This window comes from Falco naumanni, chromosome 8 (assembly GCF_017639655.2).
Source record: "Falco naumanni isolate bFalNau1 chromosome 8, bFalNau1.pat, whole genome shotgun sequence".
NCBI lineage: Eukaryota > Metazoa > Chordata > Aves > Falconiformes > Falconidae > Falco > Falco naumanni.
Window position 1 is genome coordinate 8,843,135 of NC_054061.1, and position 24,361 is coordinate 8,867,495.

The window sequence follows — 24,361 nt, forward strand, 5'->3', positions numbered from 1 at the left end:
AATACTGCCTAACAGCAGCAGGTCTTTTCTAGTTTTGGTACCTTCTTACAGAACGCAACAACACATGAGATGATGGCAGAGCTTGTCTCCTCCAGCACTTTTCCTGGCCCAGGGATTGGTAATCACCCAACATCTGTGCTCCCGCACTGAGATCTTCAGTCAACCATGAATTCATCTCATTTTTAATCTTTGTGCCTGCTGCAACAGACAACCCCAAGAGAATGCACAGCACAAGTGAAAAGGCAAAGCGCACCATGCTTTCCATTTCTTCCTTCCTCAACAGGATGAAGAGCCTTCCCCTCCTCCGTGAGTCTTTGCAAACACACTCACCTGCAATATCACACCTTAGCCAGGCTCTCCAGGACTCCTGGGGGATAACACTGCCCTCCCCAGCCAGCTCAAGCCCTCCCATCTCTACCACCTGGAGGAAAGGGAGGTAACTGCTCCACCGACCCCAGCTCCCCTTAAAACACACCCAGACCATGGCCTCAAGGGTGCCAGCTGCTAACACAAACGCCTACTGATTTTATTATTGCTCCTTTATGTCTCATTGTATAATACAGCCTTGTTCTTTGCATGACTCCATCAAAAGTGATGAACTCAAGGATCAAAATTATGTGGTAAGTCTGCAAGTCATCCCCATGGCAGCAACGTCTGCATCTGGAGTGCCACATCGCTGCTCGGGCTCAGCTTCAGGGCAAGACTGATGCTGACCAATATTTGGTAAGAGTTTTGGAAGTCCCCAGCTTCTGTTTAAAAATGTGTTCTTAAAAACAAGTGGGGAAAATTTTTCTTCCACTTAAAGCTGGTTTGGGTGCTGTGTTTATTGCTCAGCAGCGTGTAAAGTGTTGATTCCTACTCATGGGGCTGCCTCGGTTTATTTAATTAAACCAAAGTTTAGTGTTGCAGAGAATAAAAGCAGATTCAGGTCTAACTGAGGAAAGGCACTAGGCTACCGATACTCCCCATTTATGAGCTAAAAGCAGACAAACAAATCCAGTGGAAGACATTGGCGCTGTTTGGTATCTAAAGGGGTGTAAAAGCCGGGGAAACTTGCAGCCAGTATTTTGTGCAAGGTCCACGACTTCTCCACAAGCTAGGAACAGTAAGAATTTATTTAACTTTACAAAGCAGTTAATTTTTGTTCAGTTGTTTTAGAGGCCTGGAAGTGAGACTTTCCACACTGAGGACTTCTCAGGGCATAGGCGGGTCAGAGAAAACCACAGAAAAAGTGATGCATTTTGCAAAGGAAAACACACTTAGTCATAGGTCTCTGAAAACAAGCTGTGAACACCCTGCACGTTGTACTGAACCTGTAAGCTCCAAGGACAGCCCATGAGGGGGTGAGCATCAATAGCTCCTCTAGATTTAACTGTGGGTGGACAGGAATTTTTAGTACATTGCATTACTGAGCTGCTACCAGGACTGGGTTTACCCGACTCCAATAAAATTCACCTAAATGCATATTGAAATACCAATATTGCCAAGTTTTCCCATGCGTCATTTCCAGCATGGCAGCAATGACATTGCTTCTGCACTCGGGGGGCAGTTGGCAGATACAACACACAGCAAAGACAAACTTTTAAAAAAATATGTGTGTTTTTTTTTCCTTTTATAACTTTTATGACTGCGTAGCCATTCTAGCACTTCCTCTTTTTTTCCATAAAGGAAGAGAGAATGTGAAGCAGATAATAAATATAATGGTAACTTTATTTAGGGTTTGATAAGTGGATTCTGGAAATTTCCATACAAACCAGTAGGGTTTCTGTTTCCGGAACAGGCTGATAAAGTTTTTAGTTAGAAGTCTAGCTTTTATTTGTTTAATTAGAATGTGAATAATGCTTCAGTAGCCCGGTCACATTTAGCTGCTGAGCAGGGAGAGCAGCTAGACATTAAATACTTTGCAAAATGTTCGGTGATGACAAAGGCAAGCATGCATATGGTCCTTAGTGTATTATATAAATGTTTTCCTCTGCATGGGCCTCCTCTTCCAGGGCACTATGGTTCCCTGCACCTTCTGGCCTCCAAAATGCAACGAAGCTGTACAAAAGAGTAAAAAACATGCTGTTAAATGAAAACCAGACAACAGAAACACAAAAGAGCAGACAGCTAAACTCAACCAGCTCACTGGAAAAATGTAAAATATGCAAAAACACTTATTTAAACACAACTGATAATGAATCATTTTTCCACTTATGAGACAACACTTGAAGTTTGTGTGCTCCTTAATGCAGTGAACTGACAGTTATAATTAGTTATAAGTGAAAACGAGAAGTAGCGGGATTTATTGATTTGTTTTTGCAGTGTTTTCTATTAATTCAAGATTTAAAAAGTCAAAGTACGCAGTGGAGTGGTCAGCATACCGACAACATTTTCTTTCTGCAACCTAGTTTGCCCTATTAGCTAAAGCAAAAACAGGATACTTACCTTGCAAAGTCACCCGTCTTCTTTGTATTGTATAAATATTCTAGTGATCATCCAGAATGAAAATAAAGAATAAAAGAAAGGGAAAAAAAATTCTTTAAACCATCAGAAGTAGTGGGTTGAAAAAAACAAACTCAAGTGTAAGAAACTAAATAAGGGAACTTTAAGCAAATGTTTTCAGTATATAGGAAATACCCATTATTTCCATGAGGTGTAATTCATATAGCCTGGTCTGACCAAGAGCCTCTAGGCAGAAAGTCTGGCACTTTAGAAATAGAATATTTAGAAAAATATTGGATATAGTTATATGAAACCAGAACAACATGGCAACTGAGGAATGGGCAGGAGAGGTGGGCTTGTGTCAAGGATCTCCTCACCAGACCCCAGGTCGACTGGTTGCTAAGGAGTCCGAGACATAAAATGATGAGACCATAATTAGCACCTTGCCCTTCGCTGCCCCAGGGGCTAAGGGGGAGCTGAGCAAGCAACCGCAGCACAGGGCAGGGAGCGAAGCCATCCAGAGCCCTTAGCTCACTTCCCTGAAGCAGAAGACACATGGCACCTGCCACAGTTGTGGTTTGATTTACGGGGCCAATCCTTGAATAACCACCTGTGGAAAGTACTTACGTCTAGTGAGGAACAGAGCCAAAATAAGGATTGCTAGAAGTACCGCACACAAACCAACCCCAATGTATAGACCATTTTCTGAATACTGCTCTCTGGGTAGTGATACGGACATGTTCTGTCAAACACAAAACAGATGAGCATTAATGGCACTGACAGCAAGAAGCCCATACAGTACCCAAAGGCCATTTGTGCGGTCTGCAACCGTGCAGTAAAAGTACACTTGAAAGCAAGACCCTAATTTCAGATACAGGACTAGTTTCCAGCAGTATCACTGCAGCAATTGTGCGAGCCATGCTGTTAAACACATTCCTTTTTGAGATTGTCAAAGAACCTGAAGTTATGACAAATCCTACTTGTTAAGGTTTAATACTATTTGGTGAATATTTTATTTTTTATTATTAAAATATCTCCTGATTTTACATGCTCCCACCTTTTTTCAGCTTATTCAGCAATTACTCAAGGCTTTATAGGGATAAGTAAATATGCCTGCTCTTTGCATCGGTCTTTATTTGGGCTAAACTTCTTTATGAAGCCAGCTAACCTGGCTTCATTACCTCTCATTAGGATAACTAACCTCTCATTAGGAACTCAGGCCCGGAGAGATGCTGAAGCGCAGTATGGTCCCCGACTTACATTCTGCACATGAAGCCGTACGAATGCCCACAGCATATGCTGCCTTGTGGTCTGCCAAAGCAGACCTTCCCAAAGGCTAGCCTGGCTGCCTTGCCTTCCTGATAAAATCTGGGTGACGTTACCACCTGTCACCCTGTATATGTGCTGGAGGACTCAGCAGACAGACACAGAGCTGCCTGTCCGAACCCCACTGCACCAGGAACACAGGGCATCCCTGTGCTGTCAAGTGGTCCAGTTTCCACTCTTCCCCAGATCCGGCCATACCTGCAGGTTTGCAGTTACATCCAAGCAGTCTGAGGTGCTTGAGCAGGGACCAAAGGCCTGAAAGGCAATATAGACATTGCTAAAGCTCTTCCTCCAGCAGTAGGAAGTACTTTATGCATGCAAAGCAGGTTTGGGGAATTTTCCTCTTTAATAATGAACACATAAGCATTCTTTCATAAGCACTAAATGTGCAGAGTATAAAAAAAAAAATATTATGCAATCAAACTGAAGCAGTACAAGTGAACTGTAGGGACGACCCAACAACCTCCCATGTCACTCCACTTTGTCTAGGTATGTTACAGCACGGAGATGCTTACAGTCTGAGGAGCCTCCGAAGCAGAAACCAACGGCCACGTTCTTGTGGTGGTGACGGATGATTCACTGCTGCTCCCATGAGCTAAGCAAAGGCGAGACAAACACATCACTTGCACAGAGAACCGTTCTGCCTCGACAGAGAGGAATTCCTACTGCTGACACGGGACCACCAAACTTAGGTATCTATCAGGAGTCTCGGCTCTGCACATCATAAAGAGGTTGGTGCCTTCAGAGGGCAGCACAAAACTCCAAATATTGGAGCCTCTGCTGTCCTCTTCAGAGCTTTTCATCCATTCCAAGAAGCACTTAGTTCATGCTGTTATCTCAACACAGGACCCAATCAAGGTAGGAATCTCTTTTTGGAGCCAAGAAAAGGAAGTGGATGCCTACAGCAAACTTAGTATATCTGATGAAAACTGATGAAGGTTGTTAGCTCTGGGCCTTGAAAGAGCAAGTGGTGCAGAGTTAGAGAAAGTGATACTTTTAAAGTCCCAGACAGCTGTACAATAAATAGACTGACCAAAGTATGATATGTTTGCATAAGGACCTGCAGCATATTTTCAGGTAATTTCCCAGAGCAAAGCTGTTTGCAATATTTAAAATTCAGAGCTACAAACTTATGTCTTCTGTATCAGTCTCAGTTTCTCCACGTGTTGTCAGATGATATATAACACTCTTGAAAAAAAGATCTCCTGTTCACATTATGATAACCCAGCTGGTTCCTTTGATGTTTTAAATTGTTACCCTAATCCTACAAACTTTATTTTGAAAAGGACAGCAGCAACTGCTTTGCTGTTCTCTTCTATTGGAGATTCTGGAATATCCCTACATCAGCGGCACACGATCACCTGCCTTTTCCAGTCTCTCTCTGTGTGAACATGCACATAATTCACTTGTGCTCTGAGAACAAAAGATTGTCCCAGCAGCAGCTAAGGAAGATGTCACAGGATTCAGAAAATCCACAAGTGCTAAGATTGGAAGCCAAGCTATTTGCAACTAGAACAGAAACAGTCTGAGAAAAAGTTTTCACTTCTTCTTCCAAAAAGGAAATGCAACTGTGGTAACATTTTAGAGTTGCTTAGCTGGAAACATCTGAGATGGAGGGAGAAATACAAATGGCATCCGTGACTTTTCTTTCAAAATCCAGAGAATAAGCTATTACTAAGCTGCGAGTTCTCTCTTATCTATTGGAAATTAAAGTTGTCTTTTTTGAAAAAGATGCAGCTGAGTCGGTATACCACAGAAGTCTATAAACTTGACTGGAGTGGAGAAACTGAGTGAAGAATAGTTGTTCACTGTCTCTTTCACTGCAACAAGGGGCCTCACACCATTAAACATGCATAGGCTACAGAGGACACGGGCAGCCTCCAAGACACACATTGTACCAGGGTAGAAGAATACTTCGGTGCTGTATCACCAAATTACTGCACAGTATCTATGACCCTCCTTAATCATCTGCTGTCAGCTGCTACTGGTGACAGGATCCCGAATTAGATGCAGTTCTGAGCTAGCCCAATAAAACAGTTCCATGTCATAGACCAACAAATAAATTTAGTCAATAGTGGGTAAACCCAGCTCCTCAAAAATTGTGGTTTACTGTTCATGGGATGCGTTTCCAGAAGACAAGGTGAGATTTTACACCACAAAGAAAACAACATACCAAAACGACAGCCATAAGAAAAAAAATGCTTGCAGGACCAATAAAACATCTACTTAAGCGTAACACCTGAAAGCAAGCTTCCTCCTGCATATACATGTCCCTTCTGTTGGACTCTCTATATAACATCAGGCAGAATCTAAATCTAAGTTTTGATCTCTGGTTCTATCGTAATGTTTAGTAGATTTTAGCCAAGATACTTACATCATCTGTCATTTTGTTCCCTTCCTAAGATCCCCATTTGCAATATAGATTACATATGTTATTGAGATGAATACTTGGATAAAAGTTACCTGAGGTCTGTTCAGAGGTGTAAGTGTGAGGACTTGCAGTAGAGATCCTAGCTGATGTTAAAAAATAAAACAAAACCAACACATTATAATTAACCTTAGTGTGCGCCTATGTAGTGAGTGTGTTTCTATAATCAAAATTTGCTAGCATCAGCTACTTGTTCCATATATTATCATGCTTTTTATAAAAAAAAAAAGAGAAAAACAAACAAAACAAAAACATCAAAGGAAGAGTCAATAAATTGCCCATACTAATTGTGTGTCCCTGGGCTTTACTCTAGGATCAAGCAGGGAAAATGAAGCACTGTCTTTATGAAAAGGGCACAAGTAAAAAGCTTTGGATGAATTAAGTACCCAATGCTGCCCTTTCTCTTAAATTCTTCAAATAGTGTTTCTAAGCAAGCAGTGCTGTGCACCATGAAACAGAGCACCATGTCCTTTTTTTAATTGCAGTGACTGCACTGGGATTACCCCAACGCCAAAGGCAGTTTAAACAGCACTAACAGTAGATCTGCAAAATCCTAAAGATCAGTCCTATGAGCGATTATAGAAATAATTTCCACCACAAGCTTTGAAATCCAAACCCAACCACAGATTTACCACAATGGTATTCACACAACAGCACGCCTCTGCACTCACCTTTCTCTATCACAACCTTGTGATTACTTGTCTGATCGTTGAACCACCCCAAGATCTCCACGCGGCAGCAGTATATCCCACTGTCCGCTTCCTCGGCGTTCACGATTGTGAGGGACACGTCTCCTGCTGGCAGGTTCCCTTTCAACATATACCTGCTGCTGTGCCGCTCTGTAACCTTCCATCCATTCGTCCAGATAATGGTCTGAGAACATTTTGAAATAGGGCAGCTGGCACGACCCCAGCACATCGATGTGACGTCTTGTCCCGTTTTAACACTGTAAAAGCACGGCACGGTGACATTCTGACCAACCTCTCCTTTCACAAGTGATTCCAGTACTGCGGGGCCTGTGGACAAAAAGACAACCGTAGCTGTTGAGCTCAGTGCATGCCAAATGGAAGCTTCTCACCTATCTTGCGTGACCCGATACCTCCCAGCCTGCAAACACCACCAGGCATTGCTGAATCAGGTTTTCCATAAATAGATGTGAATCCCAGCAGGACTGACGCAGCGAGGGAGAATGATCGGGCCAGTGATTTGTTCAGAATGCGCCTCTAGAGAAAGAAGAAATACACTTTCTGCAGCCTCTGCAGGTAGGCGAAAAGGTGAAGAGAGAACAGAGTTTGGATCTGTACAACTCTATGGCTTCTCTTTAGCCACATCCAGTCTGTAAGCTCTATTATTTTGTTTTCCTTATTTTGGATTTAATGCAAGCCACACATGGGGGAACAGTAAGACATTTCATTAAAACCATTGTGGGAAACACTTCCTCTCTTTCAATGAAAGGCCACTAAACAGTAGGTTTCATCAGAACAGTCACTGCTTAATGCATTTCCTTTTCTCTTGCCTAATGACAGATTTTGCCCATTCCTATCAGACAAGATTTTTCAAAGCTTTCCTGAGAAAGGTATTTTCGCTACCTTATTTTCTTCCCTCAGTCTTAACACAGTTTCTAACTTGTTTAGCCCCTATTAAAGGTAATTTTTCATGTTTCTAGAAGGCTGTGTCCCACTATTCAAGTCAAAACAGTGAGACCTAGCTGCCAGTAGTCCATTCATCCTGGTGAGATAGTTTATTTGGCTCTATTCAGAGCACTCCAGCCAATATTCCCTTTAGGAGGGTTTTATTAAGAGCTGTGTTAAATGCCAGCCAAAATAATTTCTGCTCTGGCAGTCCAGTTGTAGCCACCCCATAACCACTTCCTTCTAACAGGTTACGCAGTGGTGCTCCTGAGGTGCACGCTGTCTGTTTATACTTCAAAACAACATCAACAAAAAAGCAACAACTATTTGCCATGTACTTACTACTACACATCTCTTATCAAATTCAGTAACATGGGATCATGTTTCTAAGTATTTTGATCTATCCATATTAACGTTTCAGGGATAGAATTCTCTGCAGCAAGTACAGGCAACAAATCATCTCTATTAAAAATCTAGCCTAGCCTATAATTAGGAAGGGAGCTCCCCAAGGCAGATCCACCAACATGCACCAGCGGATCTCATGCACTGTATGACTTGATTGCAATTGCCCTTTGTGAAAAAGCTGTTTTGCGCAGCTCAGCTCAGTCATTTTCCTTAACTTATGCTATTATACTTAAAAATAAATCTGCACGCAGAGATTTTGCCACAATAGCTTACTGGAAAACAATCACTGAAACTACTATATTTTATTTAATATAAAAAAGCAAGCTCAAAATGAATCTCATCATGAAAGGCTTTCTAAAGAACTACAAGAAACAATATCTGTAGTTTCTTTTTTCTTTCTACCAAACATATTCTACCACCAAATTTTTAATGCCTATCTGTCTATTCTAGTACCACTCTGCAACCTGTTGCCTTTACACAGTATTTTCCTAGGACAACTGCTTTCTCAGAACAAAAAGGGGGAAATTATTATTAGTTTGTCCCAATAAAATTTCATATTGGTTACAAAACACCAAAGGCCACAGATAACCTTTTATCATTCCTCCCAAACATTCACAAACACTGTTGAAGTAAAATAGCCTTGTTTTACAACTTTTCTAAAATGATGTAAAGTTCTCTATTCATCTCTGATGATCATTATTCAAAAAACCCAAACGATCGCTTACTAATAAGACTAGCAGACAGCTGAGGAAGGAGCATCTTTAAAACCATCATACCCTCAACATGATTTTGTTTTAAAAAGGAGATAAGGCCATCAGAAGACTATCGAGCCACTGTGATTAAAGTTCTATTCATAACACAAAACTGCAGTTTCTGTGCCACGCAGCCACTCTTCCTGTTGTAACGTAAAATATCTCTTTGCAGCCCTCAGAAACACTGATGCATGTTACCTCCATCCACCCCTACCCTATTGGCTTAGGCTCACTTAATTACCTGTAAACACGATCAGAAGAATCCAGATCACGCAGAAATAAGACGACATCTTGACTGAAGATGAGGAACGCTCCTGCTCACCCTTCAGGCACTACATTCAAGAAAACTTATCTTCTTCATAAACTTCTGGTTTTACTTCTCATTACACCATCTTCAGACACAGCTGAGAATGCTCTTTAGTCTAACCCGGACTGCCTTTCCTGTGGTGAGACCCTAGCAGCACAGCCAGGCACCGAACTCTGGCTGACAGCGGTTTGATTAAAACGCTAAAATACTTCGCAGTACTTCACAAATCTACTTCTCATTTTTTCCAGATCTGCTGGATTACAGCATACGAAACTACCATCAGCACCACTGAGCTGACAACACTATCAGTAATCCACTGCCCCATACCGCATCCCACAACCGGTTTCCCACAGTAAACAGAATTAGCATAAAAGCTTACATAGGATATGTAACAGACTATGGTAAATGAAAAGGACTTGGCAAAATAAGATTCCTAGAACGAACTACTCAAACACTTAATTGTAAGTTTCTGGTTCTAATACTTCGAAGCAACTCAAGAGCATCTTTAGACAAATGCTGTTTTCTTTGTAGGCTGTAGTTTGGTAGTATTGGAAAGCTGTCCTACTGTTACACATCTGCAGCCTAGTAGAGTTGCAGTCTTTTTTCATCAAACTCTTAAAAATTCTGTACGCATCTGGGCTTTTGCAATATAAAGTAAAACATATGGAACACAGAGGTCACTTTAAAAGTAGTGTGGAAATCATGTCATCTCAGGCACAAGGCTCACTTTTACAAAATATTAGTGAAATACAGCTTTGAGAAATGGTGTTCCCTGGCCACTCTACCCATCCCTGGATTTCCTAACTCTTCCCGAGGACATCTGGTCTTTTTATATTGTTTGGACTACAACTGCAGCTGCGATCAAGTGTATTTCATCTACGGCCAACAAGTGTTCTTCGCTGAAGCAACTAATCTAGCTGAGACTGTTCTATTCAGGAAAAATTAAGTACTAAGGATTTGCTTTTTAATCAATAACTGAAACAGCAGAAATGCTTCCAAAAACATACATTAGGCTAGAATCAGAACCAGCGGAACTGTCTCACACTGACTACCTTACGTGACAGCAATCACCAAAGTGACAGTTTCTTTAAACAAAAAGGAGAAAAAGCAAGGTGTTAAAGTAGCCAAGAGACAAACACTAGCAACATACTTACTTGTAGGAGAGAACAGAGAAAGAGGAATAAAGGGGGATCTTTTGCATGCAGTGGTTGGGAGCAGGACACTCAAGAAATTGCTTCTCTTTGCTCCTGCTTCTGGGGAAACAGGAAACTGCAGCTGCTACAGAAACAATTCTAATCATAACAGCAGGATCCTGAAACTGCCCTGCAGAACTGGAAAAGGCAGGGCAGCCTGGCTCTGGCAGAAGGCAGGTGACCCCACACGCCACAGCCATGCCATGATGAACTCGACGGTTCCATGTGCGACAAACATCCACCTGCAGACCAGGACATGTCCCTTCTGCCAGTTACCTGCAACAACATGCAGTGTGTGGGGGTCCACATGGGTTCCTCCTCTGCACGGGCCATGTCTGAGCTCTGGAATAAATTAGTAGGATAAGAAAATACGGAAACTGTTACCCCAGAGCTCTGCCTGAGCCCATTCTACTTGCTTCACCCAGGTTGTTTTGTTCATACAATAGTCTACAGTAGTTTGCGTACTGTCTGTATCCCCAGGAAAGCTGTTCTGGTCACACAGCAAAAGAAGGTGAGATACAGGGCAACAGTTAACCCATTTGCTTTAGATTTCATCTCAAACACAGACCATATGGAATACACGTTGACATAATTCCCGTGTTTATGCATGCTTGCTTTCCAAGTTCCTACTTTGTTTCTGCAAGAAACGAGCACCATTACTGTAGAAAGGTTGCCAACATCTTTTTCATGCAGCCTTAAAGTAGCTGCACATTTTTCCTTGACTCAGAGCATATAGTCAGATTGTACTTTGTGAAAATAAAGCCAAACCAAAACATTAAATATCAAAGTTTAAAGCATTGTTGGAATCATCTCTTCATTACACTATTTTCAAGCCATATGATTAAATGGCTTTTTCTCCTTTTCCCCCTAGATGAACAGAACTGCTAACTTTCCCCTTTTGTCTACTGGTGATACACTTGGCTACTCTGTATCGAGAGACTTCTGAAAAGTTTCATTTCAAGAAAATATACTTCTGTTGTCCCTGTGATTGTTCCGATAGTGTAACAGAAGGGCTGAGCTTTTGTCTTCTACTTTTTTAATTAAGAAAACATTAAACAAAACACTGCCTAACACCCGATGTTAATTTTATCTCACAAGTTTCATAAGGCATATACAACCAAACACATAGTGTATACATTAACATTTCAGGCATAGAATACTTCAAATGTTATCACATCCAAAAATAAAATCAGGATTTGCTGAGGTAAGGAAAGACCTCATCATCAGGAGCATGTTAATTAACACACAAGTCAACATTACAGTCAAATTTGCTATCAGTGAGTCACATCATCCTACAATACCTGAAATGCCCATTTCCCTGGACTAACAGGCCTGTATCACGCACTGCCTTCACTGCAGCTACAGTCCACTGTTTTCCCAAAGTTCTAACAGAAAAAGGGAAAACGATCTTTGCTTTCACCTGACAACAGATGGAAACACCAGTATTTTCGGCTGAAAAAAGCCCAGGAAGCCCCTCACAACTTTCTAAAGATTTGCCTTCAACATAGAAAAAAGTAATTAGTGCATGAGCTCTTTTATCTGGGAGACACTAAACATTTCTTGGTATCTTCCACATGAAAGAACATTTGCAAAGTAGGTACTAAATTAATCCTGCTCACTTGCAACTGTTTCAGTTACTGACAAGCTATACAATTTAGGTCTAGTCCAGGGAGAAGGACAGAAACAGTAGTGGTTGAATAAAGGACAAGTGTTAACTTTGTAAATTTATAAATTTATAAAAAGCCAAAAAAAATTCTACTTCTTGTTACTTACGTCATGTGCACTTAAAATAGCAGATGATGTTCTCCAATGAGTCATAAACCTGTTTCAGTTCATTGCACCCTTATCTGCACTGAGCTCGATCCCCAGCACCCAACAGCTAAGTACTTTTGCCTGCCCATTTAAGTAACATTTCTGAAAACAACAGAATTATCAAATGAGACATAGCTTGTTAAAATAGACAGTTAAAACCAGAGTTTGTACCAGTCCCCTCACCCATAAATTTACCTGGTTTTCAGTTGCTGTATATACTTTGGAAAAAATGTGTACTATGGGGCCTCCAGGGCTACATGGCAAAAAGATGGAAGTAGGATTCCCCTGACAGGAAGGGTAGGGTAAAGAAGCGACTTCTTCACTATCAGATCACTCTCTCTTGCTATGAGGGACAGATTCAACTTAAATGTTCTTTAAATGTGGTTAATACAGCTTCTACTTGATGGAATACAAGCAGTTTCTTTCAAACTTAGTTCTCTATTAGTATAAATACTAATTATCCAATCAGACTCTCCCTCCTGAGAAAACACACTCAGCTGGGCACAGAGCCCACCTAAAATGCAAATACAAAGCGTGTGCACAGCAAAATGATTAATTTCATGCATGTATATTAATTATGCTGGAAATATGTTAGTCTAAGCATATGGGGGGGGGGGGGGAATGTAGGCATTTTTGTAAACTCAAGACTGGTTACAAGTAACATCTGAGGAAGTTAAAATCCAATTAATTTTAATTCATTTAGTTGTTGGGACTCCTGGCTGTGTCTTTATAATGCAAATTACACCACATTACATCTGTAAAAAAAGGAATTCTTAGGTTTTCTTCAGTACAGTTATATTACTACAAAAATAGAAAGGAATGGATTTTGCAGACTTCACACTGATTTTATTTTTAATGTTGAATTACACATTCCTGAAAGGACCCACTGAAATTGTGAACAACTAGCACTTGTTTGAAACAAACTGTCAAGTGCAATTCTTGTCAGATCCCTCGCTTGCTTCCACACTATAAAGCAATTAAAAAAACCAAAACAGCACACCCAAAAAAATAGAAAGTGACAAATTAAATACAATAGAAAAAGCTAACTTTGAATGTATCATGTGAAGTGGTAGCCACAGATTAACAAAAAGTGTATTTTTGTTTCTACCAATAAACACAAAGCTCACAGAATATTAAAAATTTTCACCCGTCTAGTCACTCACAAACTCAACAGGTGTACAATAAATGCCTTTTCTGCTTGTACAACAAAATACAGTGTATACCCTTAGAATCTGTTCTGCCTTTCACTACGGCAAGCTAACAAAAACAAATGTTTTCTTCATGTCATTTCATCAATAATGCTACACATTGCTGCATCTTTGTCTAAAACCTGATCTCTCTTGCCACCAGAACGATCTCTCTGCTTTTCACTCTGTCCCATACAGCTGCTGCCAACATCAGTATCCATTGGTTCCGTTTTCACTCTCAGTCCTCCCTCTGAATGAGGCAGATCATCAGGCAAGGAAGCCAGGCAGTTCTGAATCATCTCTACAACTCGCTCTAAGTGCTTCTGAAATCGCTCTGCCGTTTCCAAGCGCTGACGCTTCTGCACCTCCATCATGACTCTCAGTGTCTCCCTAGCTTGGTGAGGGCGATACTCGTTTATAAGATGATGGACATGAACAAAAAGCAGTTTCAAGTCTTCCAGTTTCTCCTCTCGCTTTATACTCCCTGGACTCCTTATCAAGATATCCAAGAGGTCCAAAAAGTTGACCAGGATAGACATATTAAGTTTTCTTAATTCCTTCTTGTGATCAAACTGCATAGGATGCAACCGTTCAATGCCCTGGCTCTCTAAGGGTCGAATAATCAGATCATCACATTGAAACTGATTACCAAACATCATATAACTGTCTTTCACAGGGGGAGGTGGCTTTGGAGCCAGGCCTTTACGGATATTTTCATCAGTATATTCTTTTATATATTGCATTGGAGGCGGAGGAAGGGCGCTCACTTGCTGAGGTTCACCCATTTTTCCCAGATGAAAATACCTAGGGAATGTCCCAAGAAATAGATGTTAAACACTTTGCATGACAACCTTACCATATAAATAGAAATAAAGGCACTATAAGAGAGTTGGCTGCAAGAAAATGAGCCAGAAACCATCTTAATGTGTAGAATAGAGGAAACTCCCGAATAAAACCACGTTAGCTTTTCACTACGGTATACTTTTAGCAGGATTAACTTCACCGGAGGCATATAAAGCGTTCATTTCCCGAACTGTGGCCAGCCTGAAAACAGGGCAGCCACAGGAGTTCCGTCCCCCAGCGGAGGCCTGGCCCACTCACACCACGCTCCGCGACGGAGGAAACCGCACGGCCCGGCGGCGGGCAAGCACGGCCCGCAGCGGGGGATGCGGCCTGGCGCCCTGGGCCCGCCGCCGCCGCCCTGCCCTGCCCTGCTCCGGGAAGGCCCAAACCCCGCCGCGGGTTTCGCCAGGCCACTGCTGAAGAGACAGAAGCCAGGGGCGCGCTACGGCAAGACCCCATCGGCGACTGACCACGTACCCAGCGGAGAAAACGACTCCACCCGACACCCGCAGGCAGCCACCCGCCCTCACCTGCCCGCCGAGCTCCCCTCAGCCCAATCGCCGGCGCCTCACTTCCGGCCGGCAGCCGCTTCCCTTCCCCTCCATTGGCTCGCCGACCTCGGCCGGCACGCTCTGATTGGTCCTTCCGGACACCGGTCAGAAGTTTGCTCCACTCAGCGCAGGGACTCCCGCGGGGGGCGGTGCCAAGCACGGCGGGGCGGGCGGTCGCTGAGCGAGGAGGGGTGGGGGGGGGCGTCATGGCGGCGGCAGCGCCTGGGCTCTGAGGGGGCCGCTTTGTGCCCGGGCGGGGGGGGGGGGCACATTCCAGCTGATGCTGTGGCCCCCCAGGGGTGCGGGGCTCCCTCACCAGCAGCCGCTCCTGAGGCGGCAGGGCCAGAGGCCTGCGGGGGCGGCAGCGACCGGCCTGGCCTTTTGTGTTGTTTTCCTTCCATTTTGTTTTAGAAGGAGTGGAAGAATAAATTATGGATTTTTCACCATGTGGAGCACGGGGAGCTGGGCTTGCTGGCGTCACCTCTGCAGGAATTTCTCCCTGAAATGGCCAGCAGGAAAGGATTGTTTGACACTTCGCCGTTTGTGGCCCGTTTTCTCTCTGCCTCAGCAGAGGGCAGCAATGGCCTTTGTCTGACGGGGACCCGTTGTGCACAGGCAGTATCATTCATTCGCTTTTCAGGATTGATTATTTCACCAATAAAAAGTTTTGATTGAATGGAAATTACTTTGTATCCTGTTAATTGTTTTTAAAACAATGCAAAGAAGATCCAGAATAGATAGGTTTATTTGACTAGAAAACCTGAAAAAAAAGTAAAGCTCCTCTTTTACTGTATATCTGAATATTTAAGTATTCCAAACCAAACAGCACTCTACAATTGACAAGGAGTGCAGCCCTGACTGCAAAATAGTCTGATCTGTTTTCATTTGTAAGCAAAGTATATTTTAAGGAGGAAGTGACCCCTTTGGAGACGTTTGTTCTCGGGTGATGTAGCAAGTGTTTGTCACATAGGAAGGAACCTCAGTGCACTTGCTGAAGAAGTCTCTCCCCTTACAGAGTTTGATGCCCTTGTTCTCTGGCAGTGATCACTTAATCCGAGTTAAAGGTTTTCCCTTTTCTCTGTATTCACACAGGTTGATGTCATCAGTGTGCTTATAGTTCAGTATTTATCCACATACGTGTATATACACATATGGCCCATATTACGTTTTGAAATCTAGGCCCAAAGACTTTTTTAAAAGTACCTAGGTCTCGATTTATGCATGTTGTTCAAAGGAGAGTGTTCTTGCCATTTGGTAGTGACTTACAGCTTTAGGGAAAATTGACAGTAAATTGATTGGGGCTCAATCTGTATTTCTCAATAGTTTCTAGACTGCCAGATCTGATGCCATCTAATATCGGAAGTGATGTCTTCGCTTTTTCTGCCCTTGATGCCATTACTTCTACTTAAAAAGTGAGACAAAAGTTCTTACGTTAAGGATTTTGTGGTGCCCCAAGATGTGAATTAATCTAGTGTTCTTTTCAGAAACACATCCATACGCACTAAAATGTCACGCGTGTGAATAGATTGCTCAGACCCAGGAGGTTGGGTACAGAAAGCTCTTATTCTTTGTGCATAAATATCCCAATGAGCAGCCACAGTGGGCAACACAATGCAGAAACATAACAGAATAAGGTGGTTTGCCCATGTTTCCAGTTTTCAGCATTTCAGCACTGGACCTGCGCTAACCATCCTTTTGAAATGCAGGAGTTGGGCTAGTACACAATCTGTTAGTAGAAGCCACCTATAAGAAAACTCAAAACCACAAAAAGTCATTGGATTCCAAAACAACTATTACACACTTTAATTTTTCTGACAATCAAGATTTTAAAAACGAAAGAGGTTAAAGGATGGTGATGTTTAAAAAGCTGCCACCTGCCACCACTTTCCTACCATGGCTATGGAACTTAGGTTCTCTACAGGGTGAAGGAGTGCTCTGGGCACTGAACTGGGACCCTGATAGTCTCCCATGCCACAGGCTTGCTGTTTGGCATGAACCAGTCATTCAAACTTTCTATATCAATCCACAACAGCAAGAAGATCTAAGAGACCTTTAATCTACATCCATAAAATCAAAATACTTTACCACATTGTTTGTTTCATCAGTTGGCGATCTTGTCAGTTGAGAATCTAAACAGTTTGAACAGAAAATATGTACTATCAGCCAGCGGCATCTGAGATGGCTTATCTTTTCTTTTTTTTTTTTTTAATGTAGTGTTTGTTTCTAAGTACTACTTCAATGCATACAAATAGTCATTTTGAAGATGGGAAAATACTCCAGGATGGAGATGCAGATCTTATCAAGGCACATAAACATGGAACTGAGAGCATGCTTTTCAAATACAGGCAAGGGTGCAGCTCCATGCTGCAACTAAAAAGTTTTCTGCTCTGAAAAGGGAGGTCTCATTCCTTCACCCTCCTCTCCTACTCTTTCCTTCTGATCCTGCTCTCCTTTCTTCCTTCGCTGCTCCTCCAGCCCCCCACTTCTGGCTGTGCAGTCCTTTCTTCTCACTGCTTTGTACCATCACCGTCAGGCATCAGATTGGAAAGTAAATTGATGCAACTCCAAACCCGACAGAAAACATTACTGTAATTTTTCTGAATTAAATTGTTGGCTCTTCTAGTAAATCAAGTGAATTCACTGTGCTATCAGTGAACATCAGGGCGAGCTTTTAAAAGAGGAGAGTGCATAGGCAGAAGGAAGGGAGGAGGTCTGGGAGATGGTGAGGGCAGTGGTTCTCCATGTTTCTGTGGTAGCAAGCTCTCAGCTTGTCTCGAATTGTCTTCTTACATCATACCCTGAAAGGCAGGCAAGGAGTAAAAGGCTCTGCCTCCAGAGGTGCATGAGAGAAGCCATATAGTAGAAGGTATTTTGGTTTTATTGGACTCTCCAGACTTCAATTTCACATTCTTTTAACAGGAATGGATTGATTCTCTAGTGCCTCGCACTCAGCAAACTGTGCAAGCATGTAAAATGCTGTGACTTCAACCAGTAAAAGGCTGTGGCAAGCCAATCACTTGGTTTTCATGTGATCTCTGTGATTTTCTTGAGTCATTTTCCCAGTCTGTATGTAGTGGCCAAGACAGAGGGGATATAACGTCAAACTAAAGCAGAAAAAAAAGAGTTTCAGTCTAGTTCTTAGTAGCACAGCTGATTCTCAGAAGACCTACTGATGACCCTTTCCAACCTACAGGGAGCTGCTAACCTATGTCTTTACATTGGTTCCAAATGAGAAATTAAGAACAATGGTGTCATGCATAGCACTCTGCAATTTGCTTTCTGCAACATTTCAGCTCTTCTCTGAAATAAGGACACGATCCAGTACAAGCCTACCACTGTTAATACAGCCCCATTCCTACAGCATCTCCAAATTGTGGGAATGAACCTGGACAGCCCTTCAGCAGATGGTGAATCAGTACAATGATATTCTTCGCCTCAAAGACACGTCATCTTAATTTACTGCTTTAGTTAAATTTGGCTTGGTTTTCTTCATAACTAATTTTAGGCAAATTGGCACATTTCATTATCGGGCATTCCGGTTCTGTTAATTCAGCAGCAGTGTGTACAGTGTGTGCCATTGCAGTATGCTAAATTATTTTAGCACAATTTGAATCCAAGCATTATACAAGCACAGCAAATACAAACCCCATTGTCAAGTATGGTCATAGAACAGCACTGCTCTCTTCTGTGCTAAAACACATTTCTTCCATTTTTGATTGCTATTGCACTCTAAATAATGTGTGGTGTGGTTTTCCCATGTTGTCTGAAAAACAACCCCAAAATGAAATTCAGTTCCAGTCTCTTGTTGGGCTTAGGTTGAGTGTTACATCTTACAGCCTCGTTAAGCAATGAGCTCAGAATTTTCCTTTTTTGGTGATTGTTATAGGCTTTATTGCAGGATATAACAGGGAGGGGGGGAAAAGAAAAGGCGTCTGTTGGGGGTGAAGGGGACTTAAGCAAGCTTTATGTCTCCATCTGCTGTGGTTAATTCCCATCTCCCTGTCTCCTGCTGTGGCTTTGGGAATTAATGAATTTGCAGTGCAGTGCTGTGCTGCCTTTTCAGCTACAGCCTATTGGCACACTTAATAATGTAGGAAAGAAGTTTAATGTTCCTGTCATGTAAAAATTGGGGCACACCAATCTTCCATGCACGTGACAGTTTAACGGTTCCTTGCTATACAGCCTATTACCAGATTCAAATCTCAGTGCAGAGCCTGCATGGTTATTTAGCAATGAAACAGGTATCTCACTGCTGGGTAATAAATTGACACGGCTCAAAATCCAGGCACGTTTTGATAGAATCAGCCAGCACTCTTTCCTATGCTCAGAGACTTAATCTTCTTTCTGGAAGCAATCCCCCTACCTGATTTTTAAGTCAGACATTAATACTGGGACTTCATCACACACCTGTGTTGCCTGCCTATTCTAACTTGTAGATGCACATGCCTCAAAAAATGTTCTGCATGGCGTGAAGAAGTAGTCCCTATCCAGCCATCAGCAAGCTGGGTCACTGCAAACATGTCATGTTGCCAGAATAAACTGCGGGATTTGCAGCACTGCAATTTGTCAGTAGTGTAAGTCACGCCTTTGTCTTCAGAAGGAAACGGTCACAGAAAGAAACCACAATAGGCAGGCAATAATAAAAGGAGCTGGAACAAATTCCCAGTTTGGGTATGACCTGATGGAACTAGGGTTTTCTGTCTGCATTTTCGCCTAAGGGAGAACAACTGAGCAAAGGATTATTTGTACCTTCATCACGGAAGAGTGAGTCCTAACCCTGTGCAAGTTCACCAGTATAAAACGTGTTCTCTATGTTACTGCCAGCGTCAGTAAGCCTGGGAGTGATTCACTTCAGGCATTCAAATTATGGATAATTCACTACACCCGCCGAGCAGATGCTCAGAACAAGGCATCTACTTTCCCAGGGCTCCCGAACAGTTCACAGGGACAATCTTGCTCTGGTTCTCCAAGAGCAACTCCCTTGGTCACTGGGAGCAGTGTGAGCGGACTCAAAGGTGCAGCTGTAAGACCTAGAGGAAAGCTGGATGCATCTGGCTCATAAAGACCAGGCTAATTCTTCCCTTTTTCTGCAGCTTTCTGTCTTGTTCTTTGGGTCTACTGGAGACATGTTTATTGGGGTGATAATGAACTGCCAAAGAAGCAAGACAGCTGAGTAAGCTAAATAGAGTTTCTCACACTCTAAAATAGCTAAGTAGCAAAATGGGTTGAATTCTGGAAGCTTGGAAGTTGAATGATAATCATCATATTGAACAGCTGGTGAAAAGGAAGAGCTGGCACCCAGGCAGTAAAACTGGCCCAAATATTACACATGATAGAAGTATACAGATCATTTGGTGAGAGTGCAGATATAGCTGCAGCCTTCCCGTCTGTTTTTTTACAAAACCAAAAACTATCTATATTTAACTTTATAAATTTCTCTGCCGCCTTCAGGACATAAGCATTGGTATCAGAGCAGGATGTGCGGGTGGGGAGATTTCCACAGTTTGCAATAATAAAGGTGTGAACTGCATAATCTGGTAAATCCCCTAAGAAAAAATCCAATCCCAAAAATAACATTTTTCAGAGCAGAAACAGACCAGTTGGCAGGACGTGGCAAGGGAAGAACAAAGGTGATTAAAACTAAAAAAAGGAACCCAATGAAGCCAGCGTTGGTAAGAATAACTTTATCTGTAACCTAAACTTGCCCAGCACAGAGGAGTATTTAGTGCACCCAGCACCTCAAACTTAAATCTGAAACATTTACAATATTTCAGATTTTCCTGCATAGGGATAGAGAAGTGTCAGAAGATACATGGTAGCAAGCTTTATAAAAGCACTTAAGCTGAGAAGATGTAGGATACCTAAAAAATTCATCAGACTTTTTCTCCTCATCTTAAGGGATAGACCTGCAGTGGTTTTAAGATACTTAGGACAGTTATATTTAATTTCTTTCTGTTAAGGATACAGAGTTTCTGTACCATACAATGCAGAGCGGTGCCAAAAGCCTTGAACAAAAGGAGTGTGCTCATCCATGCTGTCCATCATACAAGGTCAGGTTCCAGAAACGAGATACCTGTGTTAGTGGGAGACTCCAGCTCACCTGAGGAGCCCTTTCAGGAAGGCGGTGTAGGTTGTGTGTAGAGCTCTACAGGCTTGTACGCACATCTGCCAGCTCTGCAGCTAACTTGCTTCTAGACAAGTGGTATATTTCTACCTGAATATATAGGTACGCATGTGTGTATATATATATATATATATATATATATATATTTCCTGCCCTACTGTGGAAGGGTCCTGAAGCCCTTAAATGCCTGAGGCTTTGTTTAAAAGGGTTATAACCTGTTAGTCACCCAGCTGGATGATAACATACGATTTACATCTACAGTTCATGTCATGAAAGCAACAAAGATTTTTTTTAAAAAAAATTGATTATGAGAAATCACAATCTTCAAAATTAAAATTCAAATACACATAAGCAGGTTACTCTCTCGTAAATGTTTCATTAAATATAAATACAATTCTTAGACCATATGTTTTTGTATATAGCTGGCTATATATTCATTAGACTTACAGAGCATTCATATTCTGGTTTTGGCTTGCTACACTCACATGTTTGCTAAGCATGGGGTTTGGGATTAATGTGAAAAAGGAAGATGAAGGGTAGATCTGTGGCAAGAGTGGATACAAAAATATGCCAGTCCCTACCTTCCTCCCCAGTCTGACAGTGAAGAGTTACCTGTTGATAAAGATACTGCAAAACAGAAATAGTAGCTCTCACTGAAATCAGCTCCTGTGTTATATCAATGGCACCCAAATCTGGCTGTGTTGATTTGTTTCCTTCCTTACAGTCATTCGTATTCTTTTCCCTGTCTAATATCCCAGCTGGCCCATCAGCAGTTTGAACTCGCCATGGAAAACTCGGAATGGCTGACCTCACCTGCTAAGTCCTGCTAGTTCTGACATAACTACCAGATTCTCTACCATTCCAGGCCAAAATCTGTGATTATTTTCTTACAACTATGTGTGTCTTTCTACATATGTTGTATCAACACTGTGCCTTCTCTTCCGCAGCAGCTCAGCTTGTCCCGTTCTCCCACATGCCGAGCCAAATCCCATTTGTTCCTTCTTCCTCTCTCTCCTTGACCCTCAGAGCATCTTCCCGTCAGACCTCCTACAACACGTGGCATCATACCATGTTTACAGCAAACAAAGTGCAGTTACCAAGCCTCCTATCTGAATATTTGATCAAATCGCTCCCCTCTTCACGTCCCTCAGCTAACTCATCTATTATCTCATGAAGAAATCAAGCTGCCAGTCACTACATTCGAAGAATTTCTTAGCTTTCGCCCCACTACCTACCCTTGCTGAATCTCTTCTCCCCCCACATCCTCCCATCCCCAGCAGCATTGCTCCCCTCAGAGGTCTTTGTGTTGGCATCTCATCGCTTCGGTGTCCTCATAGCTTTTCCGTAAGGCTATGAAGTCACACCCTTCCATTTCTATTTATATTCAGTTTTCTGAGAAGACAGAATGCGCGTCTCTGCCAGCACACTGCAACCCCCCCTTGGCCCAAGCTACAGAGATTTTTCAGAAAGTCCTTAACTCACTACAAATAGTGCAAAGAAGAGACTAGAAAGAATAACATAGTCCTAAATAAGTGTTCATAGCTAAAAACACAATGACAGTACAAACTGTGGTTATAAATTCATCTGTACTGACACAAATCAAGCGAAATGCTATTAAGATCAACAGGGGATTCACTGTTGCTGGCAGGGTGAAGTCTATACAATTTGTCAGGACACCCTACTGTCCATGTTTTGGTTTATTAATTGCAAGGAAGGATCTTTGAGCACAATTTAAATCAGCAAATTCTCAAGAGGGAGGAAAGTTACGTGCATGCTAAAGTGGTCCTATATTTTAGAGGTGCAAGCACCTAAACAAGGTCTGGAAGTATCCAAATAGCTGCTGTTTACACAAGACACAATTTCAGAAAACTCACAGCGGACTCATCGTTTTTTATATAAGTGCACTGCATGAAGCAAACGGTTTTCTAGAAGAATCAGGAAATTTGGCCCGAGTATTGATTGTGGTCTACAAATAGATACGGAATCCCCCGTGGCAGCAGTGGCAATTTTTCAGGAGATCACAGACTTGTGTCATCCTTCTTGTTCAACCACAAAAGTTCCTTCGAACTCACTCTGTCAAGAAATGAAACGTAGCTTTGCTAGACTTGCAGGTGACAAATGTTTCAGTATATACTGCACCTCGTCTTTGGCAAGACCACCAGAGAGAAAGAGAGATGCAAGGATCAGCTGCACAACAGCTTCTGTTTGTCCTTGTTTCTGTTCCATGATGCTGCATTGGCTTTAGCAAATTCTCTTACAGATTTGTATGTCAAGTGCTATTTTTATGTATTTTTTGTATTTATTGTATTTTTATGGCAAATGCAGGTTCTCTGTTAGCGTTGAACAAAATCAGAAAGGAACGTTTAATGATCCCCCAAACATGCTGCCTAAACAATGTAACATAAAACAGCTAGAAAGGGATATGCCACTTCTTTTTTGGGGAGGGATAACCACCACATTCTATTGAGAAATATAGTACCCAAGTCCATCTATGAACTTCCCTACAAACTTTATGAAAATCCAAGCTTTCATTTAAAGTTTGCAATACTGGTGTTTGTTCAGATTTATTTTTTTCCTCATGAACTGAATTGAAAATAATAAAGTGTCTTCTTTGGAGCTTTCAAACAGCTCTAAAAATACATCAGCAATAGAGAGTTACCTCCTTATATCTTAATGCTACGTTAAACTAAAGCCAAAAGTCAGCACTGATAAATGATTTACACTGGAACAATTTTCAGAAATACCAAATTAATGAAAATACTTACCTTGCAGATGCCCCATATTCCACCAGACTCCATCTCTCCAATCCTCAATAGCATCAGCAACACAATTATACATCACTAATAAAAAAACCCCCACACAATAAAAACAAAAGAGCAGAGAAAAATGAATTGCATTTCCTTTAAAATACAACAGTGCTGTCATACTGACTGCATTAGGTATTTTTTTATAATTCTATATTTAGCCTGGTGCAAACTGCTCCAAATGGTGCCCTAAAGTCCTCTTGGATGATGTTTGTGCTTGCTTCGCTGCTGATTATGCTGGTCTTGATTGCATCTGCAGAGGGCATGTTGTGCCTGTGCCTCCAGGAACATCCAGCCACAGCCTAATTAGAGCGCACCTGAAGCAGTCAGTAATCAGTAAGTAGTAACCAATGATAATTAATCAGTTATCAGCTATTGTAACCATTTGTTTTCGGTTTAAATATCTAACGACTGCAAATATTTATCATTCTTTATATAAATATATCCTGGCTATAATGGTCTTTGCTTACATAGCACAAACTTTCATGTTATGTGGGAAACTTCCTCAACAGAAGTTGTATGAAATCTCTGAGACTCACAGTCACTGTTAAATACTCTAGATGGGAAGACACCA

General features: G+C 41.9%; 2 protein-coding genes across 5 annotated transcripts; both read right to left on the minus strand.

Annotated features, from left to right (window-relative positions):
* Positions 1–1,692: 1,692 nt before the first annotated feature.
* LOC121092463 (hepatitis A virus cellular receptor 1 homolog) lies at positions 1,693–10,385 on the minus strand. Of its 3 annotated transcripts, none has more exons than XM_040603529.1 (8): positions 9,208–10,383; positions 6,850–7,194; positions 6,214–6,264; positions 4,266–4,345; positions 3,949–4,005; positions 3,052–3,166; positions 2,428–2,467; positions 1,693–2,040 (listed from the first exon to the last, which is right to left on the minus strand). In XM_040603529.1, the coding sequence occupies exons 1-8, from the start codon at positions 9,254–9,256 to the stop codon at positions 1,947–1,949; spliced, it is 831 nt and encodes a 276-aa protein (XP_040459463.1). In that variant the 5' UTR covers positions 9,257–10,383; the 3' UTR covers positions 1,693–1,946. The 3 variants fall into 3 exon arrangements, with proteins under 3 accessions (XP_040459463.1, XP_040459464.1, XP_040459465.1); XM_040603530.1 differs by lacking the exon at positions 9,208–10,383 and adding an exon at positions 7,278–9,169; XM_040603531.1 differs by lacking the exon at positions 6,214–6,264 and having other exon boundaries at positions 9,208–10,385.
* A 2,717-nt stretch (positions 10,386–13,102) lies between these two features.
* Positions 13,103–14,923, minus strand: MED7 (mediator complex subunit 7). 2 transcript variants are annotated; one of them, XM_040603532.1, is made up of 2 exons: positions 14,839–14,923; positions 13,103–14,269 (listed from the first exon to the last, which is right to left on the minus strand). In XM_040603532.1, the coding sequence occupies exon 2, from the start codon at positions 14,248–14,250 to the stop codon at positions 13,558–13,560; it is 693 nt and encodes a 230-aa protein (XP_040459466.1). In that variant the 5' UTR covers positions 14,251–14,269; positions 14,839–14,923; the 3' UTR covers positions 13,103–13,557. The 2 variants fall into 2 exon arrangements, with proteins under 2 accessions (XP_040459466.1, XP_040459467.1); XM_040603533.1 differs by having other exon boundaries at positions 14,786–14,872.
* Positions 14,924–24,361: the final 9,438 nt, after the last annotated feature.